The sequence below is a fragment of the Theobroma cacao genome, chromosome 10 (genome assembly GCF_053813885.1).
Source record: "Theobroma cacao isolate CCN51 chromosome 10, ASM5381388v1, whole genome shotgun sequence".
Taxonomy (NCBI): Eukaryota; Viridiplantae; Streptophyta; class Magnoliopsida; order Malvales; family Malvaceae; genus Theobroma; species Theobroma cacao.
In genome coordinates, this window is record NC_142648.1 from 27,769,682 (window position 1) to 27,790,491 (window position 20,810).

The following is a 20,810-nucleotide window of genomic DNA, read 5'->3' on the forward strand; positions in this document are numbered from 1 at the left end:
ATCCATATAATATTAATTTGGTTTAGATTCCTGGCAAAAGAAGAGGAGAAAGAAGATAAGAAGTGAACAAACGTGAAACATGAATGTTCTTCCTTTACATTAAAAGTTAATATGCCAGGTTGCTAAATCAGCACTGTTGAGGTGGTGAGAGTCAGACAACTGACATCAGCAAATTGGCGCAACATTCTATCTCAAATCTGATATGAATATGAGCAATATCTAATTATGTACATACACACATACATACATACGGTATGAAAGCAAAACAAAGCACAATATTATGATCTGTTCACACAGGGACTAGTTGTAGTGATTCATTCAAAGGACAAATTTGTTCTAAAAAGTCATATTTACAATGATCTTTACATATTAACTAACCATTGGTTGCATTGCATCAGCATCCCAAATTTTTTTACTCCTAAAACCCCATTTCTTCCATCATTGGTATAGTCAAATTCAACTAGCTAACTCAGTTCCTTTTCGCATCAACAAACGCCCTTGTAATCTGCATGCAAAGAGGCGGGTTACTGGAAGCGAACACTTCATACTTTGTCGTGGAAACTATATCCTTCATGTTTCTGATAATGAAGTACAAAGTAGTTTCCTTCAGTGTCTTGTTTGACTGAGCATCTGCAATCTCTAAAATGTCAATAGCATTCGATGCAATCAAGGAATTCAGCATGTAACGCTCACAGGACTCTTGTAAGTATGGAATCTCATACTTATCAGCTGCAACATATAGAGAGTAAACATGCTTCTCCAACTTATCTAAGGGCAAGTTCCCAGTATAAAGAAACTCTAGGAGAGACTCAAGCTCTTCGTTGTTTAACTCAGACAGAGTGATGGTATCAGTATCACTTGGTGGAGCCTTGCAGCCATCTGAGTCCAGCAAATTCTTAAAGACTTCAGATCTTGCAGCCTACACAATAGGTAAATGTGTGAGTGTAATCAATGCTTAAACAGAAACAAATACAAACATAGCTAAGGAGTGTTACCAGTAAAGCTTTGTGTGCAGGTATGCAGGGCCCATTGTTAGGCTTAAGCTGTATATCAGTGTGGGTTTGTTCTTTGAATGCCACAACAAATCCGCTTAAGAAACTTATTTTCTTTTTCAAATCATCCTCTGTATCCTTTAAGCCAGACATTGCTTTGTTGACATTTGCATGTGGCTGGGGATAGCACATGGAAAGACACAGACTTCAATATCCAGCAATTTAGAGAATACTCTTATAATACTTCCCCCACCCCGATTCAGAGAAAAGGAACCGCCTCAGGCAGATTGATTCTTTTTCTTCTTTCAGGAGCTAAGATATCCTCAACTCAGTTGCCACATATACGACGTGGCCAAAAAGAGGTTGAGATTACACATCAGCATACCCCAAAAAAAGAGCTATTTTAGCAGAATTTCAAATTTATAAAGGAGTTTTTGAATGATATAATTTTTCAATCAATGTTTAAAGATACAAAAACAAGAAAACTATGAGAAAAATGACTTTTACTTGGGCATTTGAAAAATAAGTGTCTTCACAACAGGAAGTGTAACTTTTATTTTGTCCCACAAGGTTTAAACTTTATGAAGTTACTTCATCAACCGTAAACTGCTTAGTAGAGGTGGAGAAATGAATCTGAACCCAAAAACCAGCCCAAAAAACCTTGAACTCCAACCTGACCAAACTTCACTTCACCAGAGAGTCAACGACCTGACCTTAAAAATTCAAATCCAAGACCAATGTGATCCAAAACCATAATACCCTAAACTTAACACTAAAAATGCAAAATTTAATAATCAGTTTCCTTCTAACTCAAACTAAACCCAGTCCAATCCCGAAACGATCCAAATCGGAAGCAACATGAACCTGTCATCCGAACCCAAAATGACTTGACCAAACCTGCCTGTTTGGCACTCTACTGCTTATTTTCAACTTGCTAGCTGCTGGTTTGTTAAAAGAAATTAACTAGCCCCTTACTATATAGCATGATTACTATAATTGCCAATATAGGTAGAAGCAGGTTGAAACAAGATTAACAACGACAGAAATGAGAAGGTTATTATGTCACAAAAATTTTCGGAAAACATAATTACCTCGTTCCTTGAAGTAGGGGCAGTTGAATTTGTCCTGATACAAGCAGAGAAATAAAAAGGACATGAGACCGAACTCAAGGAGGATGTTATACAGTTAGTGCGAATATTTTGCACACTTTTATGTAAGCTATAAAGTGCACAGGATAGCAGCTGAGATATAGCTCCCAGCTTATAAATTATCAAAGTTATAAAAGACAGACCATTTTAATTAATGCTTGAAAGCAATACAATCGTCTCCCCCAACAAACTCCACCACCAAAAAGGCACCCTCTACAACAGAGTTTTAGCCCTCTCCATAGTGCCACTAACGAGTCATATCCAAATAACTTCAGTTTTCCATTTTCCTTTTCCCGATGACGAAATTTGCTTTAGCCAATGTCAAAGCGGGAAACCCCACAAAGTCTGCTATAATACAGCAGAACAAAGAAAACAAATGACAAACCTAAAAGCAACAATAAAGTTACCAGCTTGTAAGAATTATATAAAGTAAATATTGTGTCAAGCGATGAAAATGAGGAGGCAGAAGATGGGTTTTGTAAATAAGAAACTCATGATAACTATGGATTTATTGACAGAAAAATCGCAGAAACAAAGGCATCAGAGTTTAGCATTCACATAAAATTGGGAAAGGGCGATTTTAAACACAGCAAAGAGTTCTAAAATGCACTATAAAGTTAGCAACAAGAAGGAACCTATAAGTACCTCCTACTGGGTGATCTTTGGGCAGTAGCGGCACTGAAACTTGAAGTTGCCGAAGCAGCATTACTTGAAGCATGGTTACCTACAACACAGACAGCCTTAGCTAGAAACAATCCTACATCATTAACGCTTTTGTTATTCCCTATTTGCTAAACACTTTTCAGTAACCAAAACTAAACCTTTAAGCTTCATGAATTTATTTTCTATTTTTTTTTCACTTTAAATGGGCTTCTGGTTAATATCCTAAAATCCAGATGGGTGACGCGACTATTGTAAATGGGTTTTTGATTAATAACAGGCAAAATTTTGAAAAGAGACACCATACGAGACGCTAAATAGAGACAAAAGATTTCTGTTCAGAATAAAGAATCTATCTATCTCGGATTTTTTTATAAAAACAAAGCGCTATCTAATTAAAGCTTTTCAAATGTATTGTCAAAATTAAAACATTTTAGTTTCTAAGAAAGGCTGATTTTTTTCCTTTTTTTTTTTCAATTTAAATGGGTTTTTGGTTAATCCCATAAAATCTAGACACGTGATGCAACTACTTTAAATGGGTTTTTGATCAATAGCATACAATCTAGACTAAACACATGACATAAAGTTATGAACCTGAATTACACCGACAGGAGAGAAACTGAAGGTGGAAGGACCGGTGTTGGAAGGAGGTGAAGCAAATGAACCGAATGGAGACGAGAAGCCCGAGGCAGAGGTGGTACCGTTGCTTGAGAATACTCCGAAAGGAGTAGGTGAAGGTCTGTCGAAATGAAAACCCAACATTGTTCTTCTCTGTTTCCGATCGTCTTGGAACTAGAAGAAACAGCACTCGTTGCCGTAGACGAGGGGCTCCTTATAAACAAGAAGGTTTCGGGTTTGAAAGCGGACCGACCCGGTTCAGCCAATGTCAAGTGCTCACGTGCTTCCCACGTGTATGGCAACTTTTCCTTCTTTACTAGGAAAAGTTAGAAAATGGGGAGAAAAAAGTGAATAAATAATTGAATTAGCAAAGCTGATTTATAGGGTTAAAGTTCAAATTTTCACCTTAAGTATATATTTTAATTTTTTTAATATGAAATTTTGGTATTTTCTCTCTTTTTTATACTCCTCTGTTCGGGTTTTTTTTTATCTCTCTTTGATTTTTACAAAAATTAAAATAAAATTTTTTGATTTGGTGCATTTTATATTAAAATTTAAAGTTTTTTATAATATAAACGTTTAATTTTGTAATATAAAAATTTTAAAAAATTATGAAAAATAAATTTGATATATGGAAAAAGTAAGGTAATTATATACCTAAAAAGAAAAAATTACATCATTCCAAAATATATATATATATAAAAAAGATGGGATAAAAAAAAAGAACGAAGGAGTATTACATATTAGGTATTATAATTTTTTAAGTTTAATAGTGTATGAATTCAAAAAAAAAAAAGAAATTGAAAAGGGAACTTTAAATGTTGAAAAATGTGTAAAGAATTGCTTTATTAAAAAGATTAAAGCCATGCACTAGTACTTGTTTGCATTTTTTCCATTTAAAAAAGGTGATAATTTATTAGAGGGTACGTCTAGGAAAAAAAATGAAAAATAAAAAAAATGCATAAAGAAAAGTAAAGTATTAAAGTATCAAAGGATTCAAAGCCAAAGGCCATGTGGTGAGTGGAGGCCGCTTTACCAAAAGGAAAGGACTCTCCTGGCTTTGTGAATATGAGAAAAGGAGCTTTTGAAAATGGAAATTTATGTTAATAATACATACTCATAGGCACTTAATATATGAATTCATTGATAGTTTATGATTGCAATAAAAATGCTGATATTTGATGTATTTGATAAAATTCAATGTTTGACAAAAATATAAAGTAACTTAAATGGAAAAAGTTCATATGAAAATTACAAAAGTAATTTTAATTTTGTATCAAGTACAAAATAAAGATATTTTTTAACAACTTTTGCATGCTAAGATTGAATATCTTTAATTGAGCTCAACGGTCTTTATAGAATTGAGGGCATTTATCATTGAATAATCATTATCAAAGCCTCGAATGATTTCCTTTTCGATGAAAATAATCAACGAATTTTTAAGGAAATCATCTGATATTCTTTTATGAGTCTTGTTCTTAACGAGTTTCATAACAAAAAGTACACGTTCTAATATTACAGTGAAATCTGGAAGAGTTAAGACAAGCCAGATTGTACTCCACAGGAGTAGTTTTCACTGCTTTCTTATTGCTTTAAGTAGATTTTAATGAAATACACTTTTATTGGGCGAGCACAAAAAAAAAAAAAGACAAGTTGGATAAATCTATCAATAAGGAAGTAAGCTTTTGATATTTTCATCTTTTCCAACACTAGACATAGATCAGAAAGTGTAGATACATTTTTCAAAGCCTAATTATGAAGAACGGTAAGCTTGAATAGATCCAATTAATAGCTTAAGTGCATTTTATCATACTTAGTAAAGTCATCTAGGTAATATTTATTTGCAAGGTTGCAAATACTTTCAACATCAAATGATTTGAAATCATTTCGAGAGTCCAAAAATGTGCCAAAAGTGAGCCACTCTACTAAATTCTTATTAAATTTAGAATCCAATTCTTACAATAGTAAGTCTATTAAAATTAGTTGTTAATTAATTGTTATAGGGCATCTCACCAAACAAAAAATTATTGTAGGTGCAAAATTATAAAATTTCAAAAAATAAAAGCATATAAGAAAAATTTTAAAATTCTTGTGGGGGTAAAATTATAAAATTTCAAAAAATAAAAATAAATTATAAAAATTTTAAAATTGTTTGGAGATAGGGCCCTACTAACCCTCACTCCCTTCAGTCTCTGTTTAAAGCCATTGATGATGAAGATGGCCTTTGCTTGCACTTTGAAGCTTTTCACATAGGAATGACATGGGTTCACATGGCCTTCCTGTGATTCAGGGGTAAAGAAGATGAGGCAAGGCAATTCAGTTACAATCTAGTAGTTGGTGGTAATGATAGAAAGTTTACGTTTGGTACTTGAATATTTGATTTATCGATTGGTGCATGATTTTTTCTCTAAATAACAAGATTTGAAATCTCACCTTTTTTTTTTAGGTTTTAATTGCTTTAAAACCCAAAATTGTAATACTTATAAAAATTAATCCAAATATTTTTCTATATTATTATTAATTATTCAAAAGTATATTTATTTTTATATCCAAGATGGATTTTTATTTTTTTTCCTGGAAAAGGTTGAATTTAACTAATTAATAATAAAAAATAATATCAAAAGAAGTTTTAACTTTTACTTTGAATGGGATTTAAAAAATTGTAGAGAAATTTCAAAAAAGGACTTTCACAGTAACAAAGCATCAATCAAATTTGGAACAAAAAATCCTGTCTCAATTTGGTGTTTTCTTCCATATATATAGTGGATCAAACACACACCTCAAGACCAAATGGTATAAGAACCATTCTAACTCTCATCTAGTCAAGCTAACTTTTTCTGGTTAAAATGTTATTAAAGCTAAGGTCACAAGTTTGATCCCTGTGAAATCCTTGGGCCTTCAAGGGAGGGAGGCCATGTGACGATTGTAATACTACCAAGATGGGTGACCTTAGTGTGGTGGGATCCATTAGTAATGTGTTGTCCTTTCGAGAGCATAGTAGGGGATTGGGGACACTCCTTGAGACCAAATGGTATAAAGATAATTTTGAGTCTCATCCAGACAAGTTAACTTTTCTGGTTGAAATATATATATATATATATATATATATATATATGTTATGTTTCTCTATTCTTCTTTTTGTACTACGATAGGGAAAGGAAGAGAAAAGGAAGAGCGAAAAATCCAAGGGGGAAGAAGGGAAAAGTCCAGAGCCATGGTAGTAGGAAAAGATGAAAATGTCCGACCATTTTATGAAAGTCCAAGAATAACCTCTTTTTAAATAACAAAGTTAGGATAAAAAGACCAAAACAGCCCCTTAATTTCCAAAATACCTTGAAGAAGTGAAAAGAAAAGGCAAGAAAATCAATGAGGAGAGAGGAAGAATCTAGAAGCATGGCAGGGGGAAAAGACCAATATGCCATGGTACATATATCTCTTTCTCTTTAATGACAACCCAAAATTACCCTCAGCAATTTTAATAGCAGAAATTGAAATATCAAAAAATACCCTCATGATATTGAAATATCAGAAAATTAACCTCATCAATTTCCAAAATTCCTTAATGGGGTGGAGGCATTTTACTCTATTTAATAGTAATTATTCCCCAACAATGTTTATGTTGAAATTGCAGTTAATTTAAACGGAAAATTTTCTGCACTTGGATTGGAAAAAATGTTGGATTTATATAAAGAAAATGACAAGTCCTCCTGGCATATTAGCGAAGAATAATGAATGAATAGCATATTTATCTTATGCATTGGTACGCAAGAGACTTGGATCCAGATTCCTTGAGAAACGATTAACCTAGAGTTGTTTCTTCATTCTCGAGGGAAATGGAAATGTATATGTGCATTGCACAGCTAGGTTAAGAAGAGCTCTTGCAGTGGCTATGGCCTATTGTTAGAAAAGGGTATTCATATAGCACAAGTAACAATACAAAATAAAGCTTTTCCTACTTGAAAGAACTTGTGAGGAGCAAATATCCAACCAACAAAAAATATGTTAGACAACAGATATAGTTATAAATACATAAAATAAAATCACAAGAGAACACACAATTTTTAATGTGAAAAACCGTTTCAATGTGAGAGGTCGAAACCACATGACCTAATTTAAAAAAATAATCCATTATAAAAAATCAATAAGTACAACAAAGAGTGATCTAACAATTCTAAAACTCATGGCAGTCTCTGCTCACTGTCAACAAAATGGAAATCATCAAACAACAATGCATAAGATCCAATTAAAGGGTATCCTAGCCCATCAAATAGAGAAGAGAAAAATACAATTTGATCTTAAAGATTGAAGCTCACAATGTGAAAAACAACATATTGAAATTTCATCAAAAACGAACTACAAATCACCTTTCGATCGATGTCACAAAACAAGCCGAAAATTTTTCTCCCTTCTTATTCTTTTGTCAATACTTTTTCTCTCCTTTTAAAAACAAATCCTTAATCCTAAAATGCAGTAGCTCGGTTTTTTTAAACTTATTATTATTATTATTATTGATTTAAGTTATGGGTTTTACTTGAGGAGGACTCACAACAAACCCTCGAGTCAAGTGAAAGCAACTGCCAAACCGATAACCAATCGACAAGCTTCGAACTTTCCCCTTGGTGTTCTTGCTTCTTTCTCCATTTTCACTTATGCTTTAGATTATTGCAAGGATTGGTTTCTGTATGATAGTTGCTTTGGCTTCAATAGGATTTGTATCAAAATACTACTAGATTGTAGCACAATGTAATTCCATCTCATCTTATAAACTTGGTTATAAGATAGGTACATCTATCTTGTTTGGTAATTTGGTTTCACTTTGTGATTTTAATTACCAATAATTTTCTAATACTACCAAGATGGATGACCTTAGTGTGGTGGGATCCATTAGTAATGTGCTATCCTTTCGAGAGCATAGTAGGGGATTGGGGACACTCTTTAAGACCAAACGGTATAAAGACAATTTTGAGTCTCATCCAGACAAGTTAACTTTTCTGATTGAAATATATATATATATATATATATATATATTATTTCTCTATTCTTCTTTTTGTACTACAATGGGGAAAGGACGAGAAAAGAGAGAGCAGAAAATCCAAGGGGGAGAAAGGAAAAGTCTTGAACCATGGCAGTAGGAAAAGATGAAAATGCCTTGGCCATTTTATGAAAGTCCAAGAATAACCTCTTTTTAAAGAACAAAGTTAGGATAAAAAGACCAAAACAACCCCTTAATTTCCAAAATACCTTGAAGAAGTGAAAAGAAAAGACTAGAAAATCAATGAGGAAGAGAGCAGGAATCTAGAAGCATGGCAGGAGGAAAAGACCAATATGCCATAGTACATATATACTCTTACTCTTTAATGACAACCCAAAATTACCCTCATCAATTTTAATAGCAGCAATTGAAATATCAGAAAATTAACCTCATCAATTTCCAAAATTCCTTAATGGGGTGGGTGCATTTTACCCTATTTAATAGTAATTACTCCCCAACAATGTTTATGTTGAAAGTTGCAGTTAATTTAAACGGAAAATTTTCTGCACTTGGATTGGAAAAAATGTTGGATTTATATAAAGAAAATGACAAGTCCTCTTGGCATATTAGCGAAGAATAATGAATGAATGACATATTTATCTTATGCATTGGTACGCAAGAGACTTGGATCCAGATTCCTTGAGAAACGATTAACCTAGAGTTGTTTCTTCATTCTCGAGGGAAAAGGAAATGTATATGTGCATTGCACAGCTAGGTTAAGAAGAGCTCTTGCAGTGGCTATGGCCTATTGTTAGAAAAGGGTATTGATATAGCAGAAGTAACAACACAAAATGAAGCCTTTCTTGCTTGAAAGAACTTGTAAGGAGCAAATATCCAACCAACAAAAAATATTTTAGACAACAGATATAATTATAAATGTATAAAATAAAATCACAAGAAAACATATAATTTTTAATGTGAAAAACCTTTTCAATGTGAGAGGTAAACATCACATGACCTAATCCAAAAAAATAATTCATTATAAAAAATCAATAAGTACAACAAAGAGTCATTTAACAATTCTAAAACTCATGGCAGTCCCTACTCACTGTCAACAAAATGGAAATCATCACACAACAATGCATAAGACCCAATTAAAGGGTATCATAGCCCAACAAATAGAGAAGAGAAAAATACAATTTGACTGCAAAGATTGAAGCTCACAATGTGAAAAATAACATATTGAAATTTCATAAAAAATGAACCACAAATCACCTTTCGGTCGATGCCACAAAACAAGCCAAAAATTTTCCCCCTTTTCATTCTTTTGTCAACACTTTTTCTCTCTTTTTAAGAACAAATCCTTAATCCTAAAATGCAGAAGCTCTTTTTTTTTTTTACTTATTATTATTATTATTATTGATTTAAGTTATGGGTTTTACTTGAGGAGGACTCACAACAAACTCTCTCTCGTATCAAGTGAAGGCAACTGCCAAACTGGTAACCAAACGACAAGCTTCGAACTTTCCCTCGGTGTTCTTGCTTCTTTCTCCGTTGTCACTTGTGCTTTAGATTATTGCAAGGATTGGTTTTTGTATGATAGTTGCTTTGGCTTCTATAGGATTTGTATTAGAATACTACTAGATTGTAATACAATGTAATTCCATCTCATCTTATAAACTTGGTTATAAGATAGGTTTGTCTGTCTTGTGTGGTAATTTGGTTTCACTTTATGATTTTAATTAACAATAATTTTCTAAGTGGAAGAATGCCATGTTTCTATGTTGAATGAAAATTTACCCAGTTTGTATTTCTTTTTTATTACTTATCAAGTGCATAAATTTCAACAGGGACACACAGGCAGCATAAAGTATCATAATTACATGAATGAAAAACACTTGGAGCTGACACTGACAAAACAGGAAAGGTGGCAACTCTTTTAACAGAATTTTAAGAGCCCCTTCCCATTTTATGGTATTTCTATATGTTCCTCTCTTATTGTACATTCTTCCATCTTGGTGATGCTGGAAAATGAGTTCCTGCCAAATGGTTGCCACTACTGTAGTCTTTTATGGGTACCTGAAATAGAAATGAAACAAAAAGGGTCAATTCAGAGAATGATAAAAGTGAAAGTTTGATGCTTCTTTTGCTCACCACTCACAGACATTATTATATCTTGCTATTTCCTTTATTCATTAGTATTGTTATTAAACACTAAGGGCACGTTTATCTTGTGAAATAGAGTGAAATAGAATAGATATTATATGATAATAGAATAAGGTAAGAATATAATTGAAAATATTAGTATATAATTTGATTGACGTAATAGAATAAGGTAAGAATTGTTATTATAATTTATTATAGTATTTGGTTGATAAAAATAATTGACAAAAAGACAACAATACCTTTTATTATAATATCTGATTATTTATTTTTATTCTATTTTATTTTTTAAAAATATTAATAATTTGTAATTTATATAGAATATTAATATTTTATTATAACTTGAATATTATTATGATTAAAATTTTAATAATTTTAATTAATTTTGAAATTTAAAATATTATTTTTTATAATATATAATTAAAAACTTAAACTCTTTATTATAATAAGATTTATTTCCATCAAAAACAAAAATACTCTTTATATAATTTAGTAACAAAAAACAAAATTAAGTCAATTTTTTCTTTTTCAATCATTTAATTTTTGTTTTCATTAAAACTTTAAAGTTTTAGTAATTTAATAATTTATTATTAAAGTATTAGTATAATTTTTTATTTTTTAATCTTTCAATATTTTCATTTTTTTAATTTATATTTTCACTTCATAATAAAAGGCGACCGGTGTAACAAAACGCCGATCTGGCGCACCATGTGGCCAGATCTGGCCACTACGGCTCCAGATTGGCGCTTCCCCGCGGCTGGATCTGGCTGTGGAGTGCCAGATCCAACTGTGGGATCTGGTCGGGAAGCACTAGATCCGGTGCTTCCCGCTGCCAGATCTGGCCGTTGAGTGCCAGATCTGGCTAAATCTCCGGCGTAACCTGGTCCGACCATATTCGGTCATAAAATCGCCGTCACAGCCGCTTCCGTCGCAGTAGCCGTCGCTTTCGCTGCCGTCGCCGCCGCCACTAACATCATCTCCGACGTTGATGCCACTTTAGAGAGAGAATAAGAGAGGAAAGAAAATGAGAAGAGAGAGAAAGAAAAAGGGAAAATGAGAAAAATATATATATATAGGTCTAAGATTGTAATATTTTTAAATAATAAGGGGCATTTTAGTCATATCATAATTCAGAGCTATTCCCACGGTCACGGAATAGCAAAAACCATGGGAAACCTCGGGTTTAACTATGCCTGAGTTTTACCCCTTTTGAAAGAATAGCTATTACTAAGTAATAGCTATTCTTTGTAATATTGTCATACCAAACGGAAGTAAGCTATTCCCTTGGGAATAGACAAGGAATAGCTTAGCTATTCCCTGTACCACACGTGCAGTCAGTTTTTGGATTAGAATAAGTACTCTTTATGCCATCAAAACCCAAGAATTATATTAATTTTCCATGGAAGATAAAGTATTTACATAAACTTGCTCATGTAGATGCCAAGTAGTCTCCCTTATTACATAAATTTGTTTAAAGAGAATAAAGATAATGTTGGGATGTTCTTTTCTCACACCATTGAATACCAACAGATGGAGAGCAGATGATGTAATTGCCTTTGTGCAAATTCCCTATCATCAGGGCTGAGATGTCTTAGGTTCATAGCAAGCTGAAAGGAGTCCACAGCAGCCCAAAGCCCTCCAGCTGAATATGAAATTAAATTTGACAGTCAATTTAGGATGCAGAAAGTATAAATTAAAGGCTTGTGAGGAAGATTGAAGAAAGGTTAGACTTACAACATATTCATGAAGCCTCCTTCCCCTTTCTTTGTTGTCCTTGGACAACAATTTGTCTTCCTTTCTCCTGTTGGAAACTAATCTTTCCATCATATAATCCAACACAGAAAGCCAAAGAAATAAAACAAAAAGTAAAATCAAGACAGACCTGATGAGTTGTACCCAGGCTTGTCCTCCTGAGACTTGTGTTCTTTCTGGCATACTGCATCCCATTCTGCCATGAGAGCTATTTAGGTTCCCCTCAAAATCTTTGTGGTTAAGGAATGATTTCTTTTTTGGTTTCACTTTTCATGTCCATTTATAAGCAAGCTAATGGATGAAGGGAATATAAAGGTGGGGGCTTACTTTAACTTTTAATCTCTTAATTATTAATCCAAACTTGGACATGGAATAAGATTCTTAGGCAATTCTCCATTAAAGGGAAACAGCTAATAATGGCAGTACAACCAGTGTCAACATCGAAGCAAAAAAAAATTACATATCATCCATATAATATTAATTTTGTTTAGATTCCTGGCAAAAGAAGAGGAGAAAGAAGATAAGAAGTGAACAAACGTGAAACATGAATGTTCTTCATTTACATTAAAAGTTAATATGCCAGGTTGCTAAATCAGCACTGTTGAGGTGGTGAGAGTCAGACAACTGACATCAGCAAATTGGCGCAACATTCTATCTCAAATCTGATATGAATATGAGCAATATCTAATTATGTACATACACACATACATACATACGGTATGAAAGCAAAACAAAGCACAATATTATGATCTGTTCACACAGGGACTAGTTGTGGTGATTCATTCAAAGGACAAATTTGTTCTAAAAAGTCATATTTACAATGATCTTTACATAGTAACTAACCACTGGTTGCATTGCATCAGCATCCCAAATTTTTTTACTCCTAAAACCCCATTTCTTCCATCATTGGTATAGTCAAATTCAACTAGCTAACTCAGTTGCTTTTCGCATCAACAAACGCCCTAGTAATCTGCATGCAAAGAGCCGGGTTACTGGAAGCGAACACTTCATACTTTGTCGTGGAAACTATATCCTTCATGTTTCTGATAATGAAGTTCAAAGTAGTCTCCTTCAGTGTCTTGTTTGACTGAGCATCTGCGATCTCTAAAATGTCAATAGCATTCGATGCATTCAAGGAATTCAGCATGTAACTCTCACAGCACTCTTGTAAGTATGGAATCTCATACTTATCAGCTGCAACATATAGAGAGTAAACATGCTTCTCCAACTTATCTAAGGGCAAGTTCCCAGTATAAAGAAACTCTAGGAGAGACTCAAGCTCTTCGTTGTTTAACTCAGACAGAGTGATGGTATCAGTATCACTTGGTGGAGCCTTGCAGCCATCTGAGTCCAGCATATTTTTAAAGATTTCAGATCTTGCAGCCTACACAATAGGTAAATGTGTGAGTGTAATCAATGCTTAAACAGAAACAAATACAAACATAGCTAAGGAGTGTTACCAGTAAAGCTTTGTGTGCAGGTATGCAGGGCCCATTGTTAGGCTTAAGCAGTATATCAGTGTGGGTTTGTTCTTTGAATGCCACAACAAATCCGCTTAAGAAACTTATTTTCTTTTTCAAATCATCCTCTGTATCCTTTAAGCCAGACATTGCTTTGTTGACATTTGCATGTGGCTGGGGATAGCACATGGAAAGACACAGACTTCAATATCCAGCAATTTAGAGAATACTCTTATATATACTTCCCCCACCCCGATTCAGAAAAAAGGAACCGCCTCAGGCAGATTGATTCTTTTTCTTCTTTCAGGAGCTAAGATATCCTCAATTCAGGTGCCACATATACAATGTGGCCAAAAAGAGGTTGAGATTACACATCAGCATACCCAAAAAAAAAAAAGAGCTATTTTAGCAGAATTTCAAATTTATAAAGGAGTTTTTGAATGATATAATTTTTCAATCAATGTTTAAAGATACAAAAACAAGAAAACTATGGGAAAAATAACTTTTAGCTGGGCATTTGAAAAATAAGTGTCTTCACAACAGGAAGTGTAACTTTTATTTTGTCCCACAAGGTTTAAACTTTATGAAGTTACTTCATCAACCGTAAACTGCTTAATAGAGGTGGAGAAATGAATCCGAACCCAAAAACACGCCCAAAAAACCTTGAACTCCAACCTGACCAAACTTGACTTCACCAGAGAGTCAAAGACCTAACCTTAAAAATTCAAATCCAAGACCAATGTGATCCAAAACCATAATACCCTAAACTTAACACTAAAAATGCAAAATTTAATAATCAGTTTCCTTCTAACTCAAACTAAACCCAGTCCAATCCCGAAACGATCCAAATCGGAAGCAACATGAACCTGTCATCCGAACCCAAAATGACTTGACCAAACCTGCCCGTTTGGCACTCTACTGCTTATTTTCAACTTGCTAGCTGCTGGTTTGTTAAAAGAAATTAACTAGCCCCTTACTATATAGCATGATTACTATAATTGCCAATATAGGTAGAAGCAGGTTGAAACAAGATTAACAACGACAGAAATGAGAAGGATATTATGTCACAAAAATTTTCAGAAAACATAATTACCTCGTTCTTTGAAGTAGGGGCAGTTGAATTTGTCCTGATACAAGCAAAGAAATAAAAAGGACATGAGACCGAACTCAAGGAGGATGTTATATAGTTAGTGCGAATATTTTGCACACTTTTATGTAAGCTATAAAGTGCACAGGATAGCAGCTGAGATATAGCTCCCAGCTTATAAATTATCAAAGTTATAAAAGACAGACCATTTTAATTAATGCTTGAAAGCAATACAATCGTCTCTCCCAACAAACTCCACCACCAAAAAGGCACCCTCTACAACAGAGTTTTAGCCCTCTCCATATTGCCACTAACGAGTCATATCCAAATCACTTCAGTTTTTCATTTTCCTTTTCCCGATGACAAAATTTGCATTAGCCAATGTCAAAGAGGGAAACCCCACAAAGTCTGCTATAATACAGCAGAACAAACAAAACAAATGACAAACCTAAGAGCAACAATAAACTTACCAGCTTGTAAGAATTATATAAAGTAAATATTGGGTAAAGCCATGAAAATGAGGAGGCAGAAGATGGGTTTTGAAAATAAGAAACTCATGATAACTATGGATTTACTGACAGAAAAATCGCAGAAACAAAGGCATCAGAGTTTAACATTCACATAAAATTGGGAAAGGGCGATTTTAAATACAGCAAAGAGTTATAAAATGCACTATAAAGTTAGCAACAAGAAGGAACCTATAAGTACCTCCCACTTGGTGATCTTCGGGCAGTAGCGGCACCGAAAGTTGAAGTTGCCGAAGCAGCATTACTTGAAGCATGGTTACCTACAACACAGACAGCATTAGCTAGAAACAATCCTACATCATTAACACTTTTGTTATTCCCTATTTGCTAAACACTTTTCAGTAACCAAAACTAAACCTTTAAGCTTCATGAATTTATTTTCCATTTGTTTTTCACTTTAAATGGGCTTTTGGTTAATATCCTAAAATCCAGATGCGTGACGCCACTATTGTAAATGGGTTTTTGATTAATTACAGGCAAAATTTTGAAAAGAGACACCGTACTGAAGAGTATAAAATTTATTTATTTATTGTAAATAATTTGGTTTTACAGTTCTTTTACATTTTTAGCCTTATGTATTGTTTAGAATTACAAACTATACCAGCAATATAAAGAGCTGGCTTCTGACTATTTCATTTTGAGAAATATAGATGCAGAATATTTTCCCATTCTCTGTTCTTGGTTCTTCGATTCTATGAAATGGCAGATTCTTGACACATACGAGACACTAAATAGAGACAAAAGATTTCCGTTCAGAATAAAGAATCTATCTATCTCGGATTTTTTTATAAAAACAAAGCGCTATCTAATTAAAGCTTTTCAAATGTATTGTCAAAATTAAAACATTTTACTTTCTAAGAAAGGCTGATTTTTTTCCTTTTTTTTTCAATTTAAATGGGTTTTTGGTTAATCCCATAAAATCTAGACACGTGATGCAACTACTTTAAATGGGTTTTTGATCAATGGCATACAATCTAGACTAAACACATGACATAAAGTTATGAACCTGAATTTACACCGACAGGAGAGAAACTAAAGGTGGAAGGACCGGCGTTGGCAGGAGTTGAAGCAAATGAACCGAACGGAGACGAGAAGCCCGAGGCAGAGGTTGTACCATTGCTTGAGAATCCGAACAGAGGAGTAGGTGAAGGTCTTTCGAAAGGAAAACCCGACATTGTTCTTCTCTGTTTCCGATCGTCTTGGAACTAGAAGAAACAGCACTCGTTGCCGTAGACAAGGGGCTCCTTATAAACAGGAAGGTTTCGGGTTTGAAAGCGGACCGACCCGGTTCAGCCAACGTCAAGTGCTCACGTGCTTCCCACGTGTGTGGCCTCTTTTCCTTCTTTACTAGGAAAAGTTAGAAAATGGGGAGAAAAAAGTGAATGAATAATTGAATTGGCAAAGCTGATTTATAAGGTTAAAGTTGAAATTTTCACCTTAAGTATATATTTTAATTTTTTTAATATGAAATTTTGGTATTGTCTCTCTTTTTTATACTCCTCTGTTTGGGTTTTTTTTATCTCTCTTTGATTTTTACGAAAATTAAAATAAAAATTTTTGATTTGGTGCATTTTATATTAAAATTTAAATTTTTTTATAATATAAACGTTTAATTTTGTAATATAAAAATTTTAAAAAATTATGAAAAATAAATCTGATATATGGAAAAAGTAAGGTAATTATATACCTAAAAAGGAAAAATTACATCATTCCAAAATATATATATATATAAAAGATGGGATAAAAAAAAAGAACGAAGGAGTATTACATATTAGGTATTATAATTTTTTAAGTTTAATAGTGTATGAATTCAAAAAAAAAAAAGAAATTGAAAAGGGAACTTTAAATGTTGAAAAATGTGTAAAGAATTGCTTTATTAAAAAGATTAAAGCCATGCACTAGTACTTGTTTGCATTTTTTCCATTTAAAAAAGGTGATAATTTATTAGAGGGTATGTCTAGGAAAAAAACTGAAAAATAAAAAAAATGCATAAAAAAAAGTAAAGTACTAAAGTATCAAAGGATTCAAAGCCAAAGGCCATGTGGTGAGTGGAGGCCGCTTTACCAAAAGGAAAGGACTCTCCTGGCTTTGTGAATATGAGAAAAGGAGCTTTTGAAAATGGAAATTTATGTTAATAATACATACTCATAGGCACTTAATATATGAATTCATTGATAGTTTATGATTGCAATAAAAATGCTGATGTTTGATGTATTTGATAAAATTCAATGTTTGACAAAAATATAAAGAAACTTAAATGGAAAAAGTTCATATGAAAATTACAAAAGTAATTTTAATTTTGTATCAAGTACAAAATAAAGATATTTTTCAACAACTTTTGCATACTAAGATTGAATATCTTTAATTGAGCTCAACCGTCTTTTATAGAATTGAGGGCATTTATCATTAAATAATCATTATCAAAGCCTCGAATGATTTTCTTTTCGATGAAAATAATCAACGAATTTTTAAGGAAATCATCTGATATTCTTTTATGAGTCTTGTTCTTAACGAGCTTCATAACAAAAATTACACGTTCTAATATTGCAGTGAAATCTGGAAGAGTTAAGACAAGTCGGATTGTACTCCACAGGAGCAGTTTTCACTGCTTTCTTATTGCTTTAAGTAGATTTTAATGAAATACACTTTTATTGGGCGAGCACAAAAAAAAAAAAGACAAGCTGGATAAATCTATCAATAAGGAAGTAAGCTTTTGATATTTTCGTCTTTTCCAACACTAGACATAGATCAGAAAGTGTAGATACATTTTTCAAAGCCTAATTATGAAGAACGGTAAGCTTGAATAGATCCAACTAATAGCTTAAGTGCATTTTATCATACTTAGTAAAGTCATCTAGGTAATATTTATTTGCAAGGTTGCAAATACTTTCAACATCAAATGATTTGAAATCATTCCGAGAGTCCAAAAATGTGCCAAAAGTGAGCCACTCTACTAAATTCTTATTAAATTTAGAATCCAATTCTTACAATAGTAAGTCTATTAAAATTAGTTGTTAATTAATTGTTATAGGGCATCTCACCAAACAAAAAATTATTGAAGGTGCAAAATTATAAAATTTCAAAAAATAAAAGCATATAAGAAAAATTTTAAAATTCTTGTGGGGGTAAAATTATAAAATTTCAAAAAATAAAAATAAATTATAAAAATTTTAAAATTGTTTAGAGATAGGGCCTTACTAACCCTCACTCCCTTCAGTCTCTGTTTAAAGCCATTGATGATGAAGATGGCCTTTGCTTGCACTTTGAGGCTTTTCACATAGGAATGACATGGGTTCACATGGCCTTCCTGTGATTCAGGGGTAAAGAAGATGAGGCAAAGCAATTCAGTTACAATCTAGTAGTTGGTGGTAATGATAGAAAGTTTACGTTTGGTACTTGAATATTTGATTTATCGATTGGTGTATGATTTTTTCTCTAAATAACAAGATTTGGAATCTCACCTTTTTTTTTAGGTTTTAATTGCCTTAAAACCCAAAATTGTAATACTTACAAAAATTAATCCAAATATTTTTCTATATTATTATTAATTATTCAAAAGTATATTTATTTTTATATCCAAGATGGATTTTTATTTTTTTTCTTGGAAAAGGTTGAATTTAACTAATTAATAATAAAAAATAATATCAAAAGAAGTTTTAACTTTTACTTTGAATGAGATTTAAAAATAGTAGAGAAATTTCAAAAAAGGACTTTTAAAGTAACAAAGCATCAATCAAATTTGGAACAAAAATTCCTGTCTCAATTTGGTGTTTTCTTCCATATATATAGTGGATCAAACACACACCTCAAGACCAAATGGTATAAGAACCATTCTAACTCTCATCTAGTCAAGCTAACTTTTTCTGGTTAAAATGTTATTAAAGCTAAGGTCACAAGTTTGATCCCTGTGAAATCCTTGGGCCTTCAAGGGAGGGAGGCCATGTGAAGACTGTAATACTACCAAGATGGGTGACCTTAGTGTGGTGGGATCCATTAGTAATGTGCTGTCCTTTCGAGAGCATAGTAGGGGATTGGGGACACTCCTTGAGACGAAACGGTATAAAGACAATTTTGAGTCTCATCCAGACAAGTTAACTTTTCTGGTTGATATATATATATATATATATATATATATATATATTATGTTTCTCTATTCTTCTTTTTGTACTACGATGGGGAAAGGAAGAAAAAAGGGAGAGCGAAAAATCCAAGGGGGAAGAAGGGAAAGGTCCAGAGCCATGGTAGTAGGAAAAGATGAAAATGTCCAGCCATTTTATGAAAGTCCAAGAATAACCTCTTTTTAAATAACAAAGTTAGGATAAAAAGACCAAAACAGCCCCTTAATTTCCAAAATACCTTGAAGAAGTGAAAAGAAAAGGCAAGAAAATCAATGAGGAGAGAGGAAGAATCTAGAAGCATGGCAGGGGGAAAAGACCAATATGTCATGGTACATATATCTCTTTCTCTTTAATGACAACCCAAAATTACCCTCAGCAATTTTAATAGCAGAAATTGAAATATCAGAAAATACCCTCATTATATTGAAATATCAAAAAATTAACCTCATCAATTTCCAAAATTCCTTAATGGGGTGGGGGCATTTTACCCTATTTAATAGTAATTATTGCCCAACAATGTTTATGTTGAAAGTTGCAGTTAATTAAAACGGAAAATTTTCTGCACTTAGATTGGAAAAAATGTTGGATTTATATAAAGAAAATGACAAGTCCTCCTGGCATATTAGCGAAGAATAATGAATGAATAGCATATTTATCTTATGCATTGGTAAGCAAGAGACTTGGATCCAGATTCCTTGAGAAACGATTAACCTAGAGTTGTTTCTTCATTCTCGAGAGAAATGGAAATGTATATGTGCATTGCACAGCTAGGTTAAGAAGAGCTCTTGCAGTGGCTATGGCCTATTGTTAGAAAAGGGTATTCATATAGCACAAGTAACAATACAAAATAAAGCTTTTCCTACATGAAAGAACTTGTGAGGAACAAATATCCAACCAACAAAAAATATTTTAGACAACAGATATAATTATAAATATATAAAATAAAATCACAAGAGAATACACAATTTTTAATGTGAAAAACCGTTTTAATGTGAGAAATAGAAACCACATGACCTAATCCAAAAAAATAATTCATTATAAAAAATCAATAAGTACAACAAAGAATCATCTAACAATTCTAAAACTCATGGCAGTCCCTGCTCACTGTCAACAAAATAGAAATGATCAAACAACAATACATAAGATCCAATTAAAGGGTATCATAGCCCAACAAATAGAGAAAAGAAAAATACAATTTGATCTTAAAGATTGAAGCTCACAATGTGAAAAACAACATATTGAAATTTCATCAAAAACGAACTACAAATCACGTTTCGATCGATGTCACAAAACAAGCCAAAAATTTCTCTCCC

General features: G+C 32.8%; 2 protein-coding genes and 1 long non-coding RNA gene across 3 annotated transcripts; all 3 read right to left on the reverse strand.

Moving 5' to 3' along the window:
• Positions 1–184: 184 nt before the first annotated feature.
• Positions 185–8,059, reverse strand: LOC148760573 (BTB/POZ domain-containing protein At3g56230-like). The gene is made up of 6 exons (XM_088810543.1): positions 8,002–8,059; positions 3,395–3,631; positions 2,786–2,864; positions 2,084–2,117; positions 996–1,169; positions 185–919 (listed from the first exon to the last, which is right to left on the reverse strand). Exons 1-6 carry the CDS (start codon positions 8,057–8,059, stop codon positions 470–472), a joined length of 1,032 nt encoding a protein of 343 aa, XP_088666669.1. The 3' UTR covers positions 185–469.
• Positions 8,060–11,914: 3,855 nt separating this feature from the next.
• On the reverse strand, positions 11,915–12,572 carry LOC18587383 (uncharacterized). Its single transcript, XR_001929724.2, has 3 exons — positions 12,436–12,572; positions 12,288–12,354; positions 11,915–12,195 (listed from the first exon to the last, which is right to left on the reverse strand). It is a non-coding gene; the product is annotated as an uncharacterized LOC18587383 (long non-coding RNA).
• A 382-nt stretch (positions 12,573–12,954) lies between these two features.
• Positions 12,955–16,590, reverse strand: LOC108663811 (BTB/POZ domain-containing protein At1g01640-like). The gene is made up of 5 exons (XM_018129441.2): positions 16,386–16,590; positions 15,561–15,639; positions 14,859–14,892; positions 13,766–13,939; positions 12,955–13,689 (listed from the first exon to the last, which is right to left on the reverse strand). The coding sequence occupies exons 1-5, from the start codon at positions 16,552–16,554 to the stop codon at positions 13,240–13,242; spliced, it is 906 nt and encodes a 301-aa protein (XP_017984930.2). The 5' UTR covers positions 16,555–16,590; the 3' UTR covers positions 12,955–13,239.
• Positions 16,591–20,810: the final 4,220 nt, after the last annotated feature.

What these genes read in the sequence shown, in the direction of transcription:
- LOC148760573 (XM_088810543.1), bottom strand. Translation starts at nt 8,059, where the DNA reads ATGGAGAAAGAAGCAAGAACACCAAGGGGAAAGTTCGAAGCTTGTCGA. An exon ending in CTCCTGTCGGTGTAATTCAG is followed by an intron (nt 2,865 to 3,394) that starts GTTCATAACTTT and finishes TCTGTGTTGTAG; the next exon opens with GTAACCATGCTTCAAGTAAT. An exon ending in CAAAGATCACCCAGTAGGAG is followed by an intron (nt 2,118 to 2,785) that starts GTACTTATAGGT and finishes TGCTTGTATCAG; the next exon opens with GACAAATTCAACTGCCCCTA.
- LOC108663811 (XM_018129441.2), bottom strand. Translation starts at nt 16,554, where the DNA reads ATGTCGGGTTTTCCTTTCGAAAGACCTTCACCTACTCCTCTGTTCGGA. An exon ending in CGAAGATCACCAAGTGGGAG is followed by an intron (nt 14,893 to 15,560) that starts GTACTTATAGGT and finishes TGCTTGTATCAG; the next exon opens with GACAAATTCAACTGCCCCTA. An exon ending in CTGCACACAAAGCTTTACTG is followed by an intron (nt 13,690 to 13,765) that starts GTAACACTCCTT and finishes CCTATTGTGTAG; the next exon opens with GCTGCAAGATCTGAAATCTT.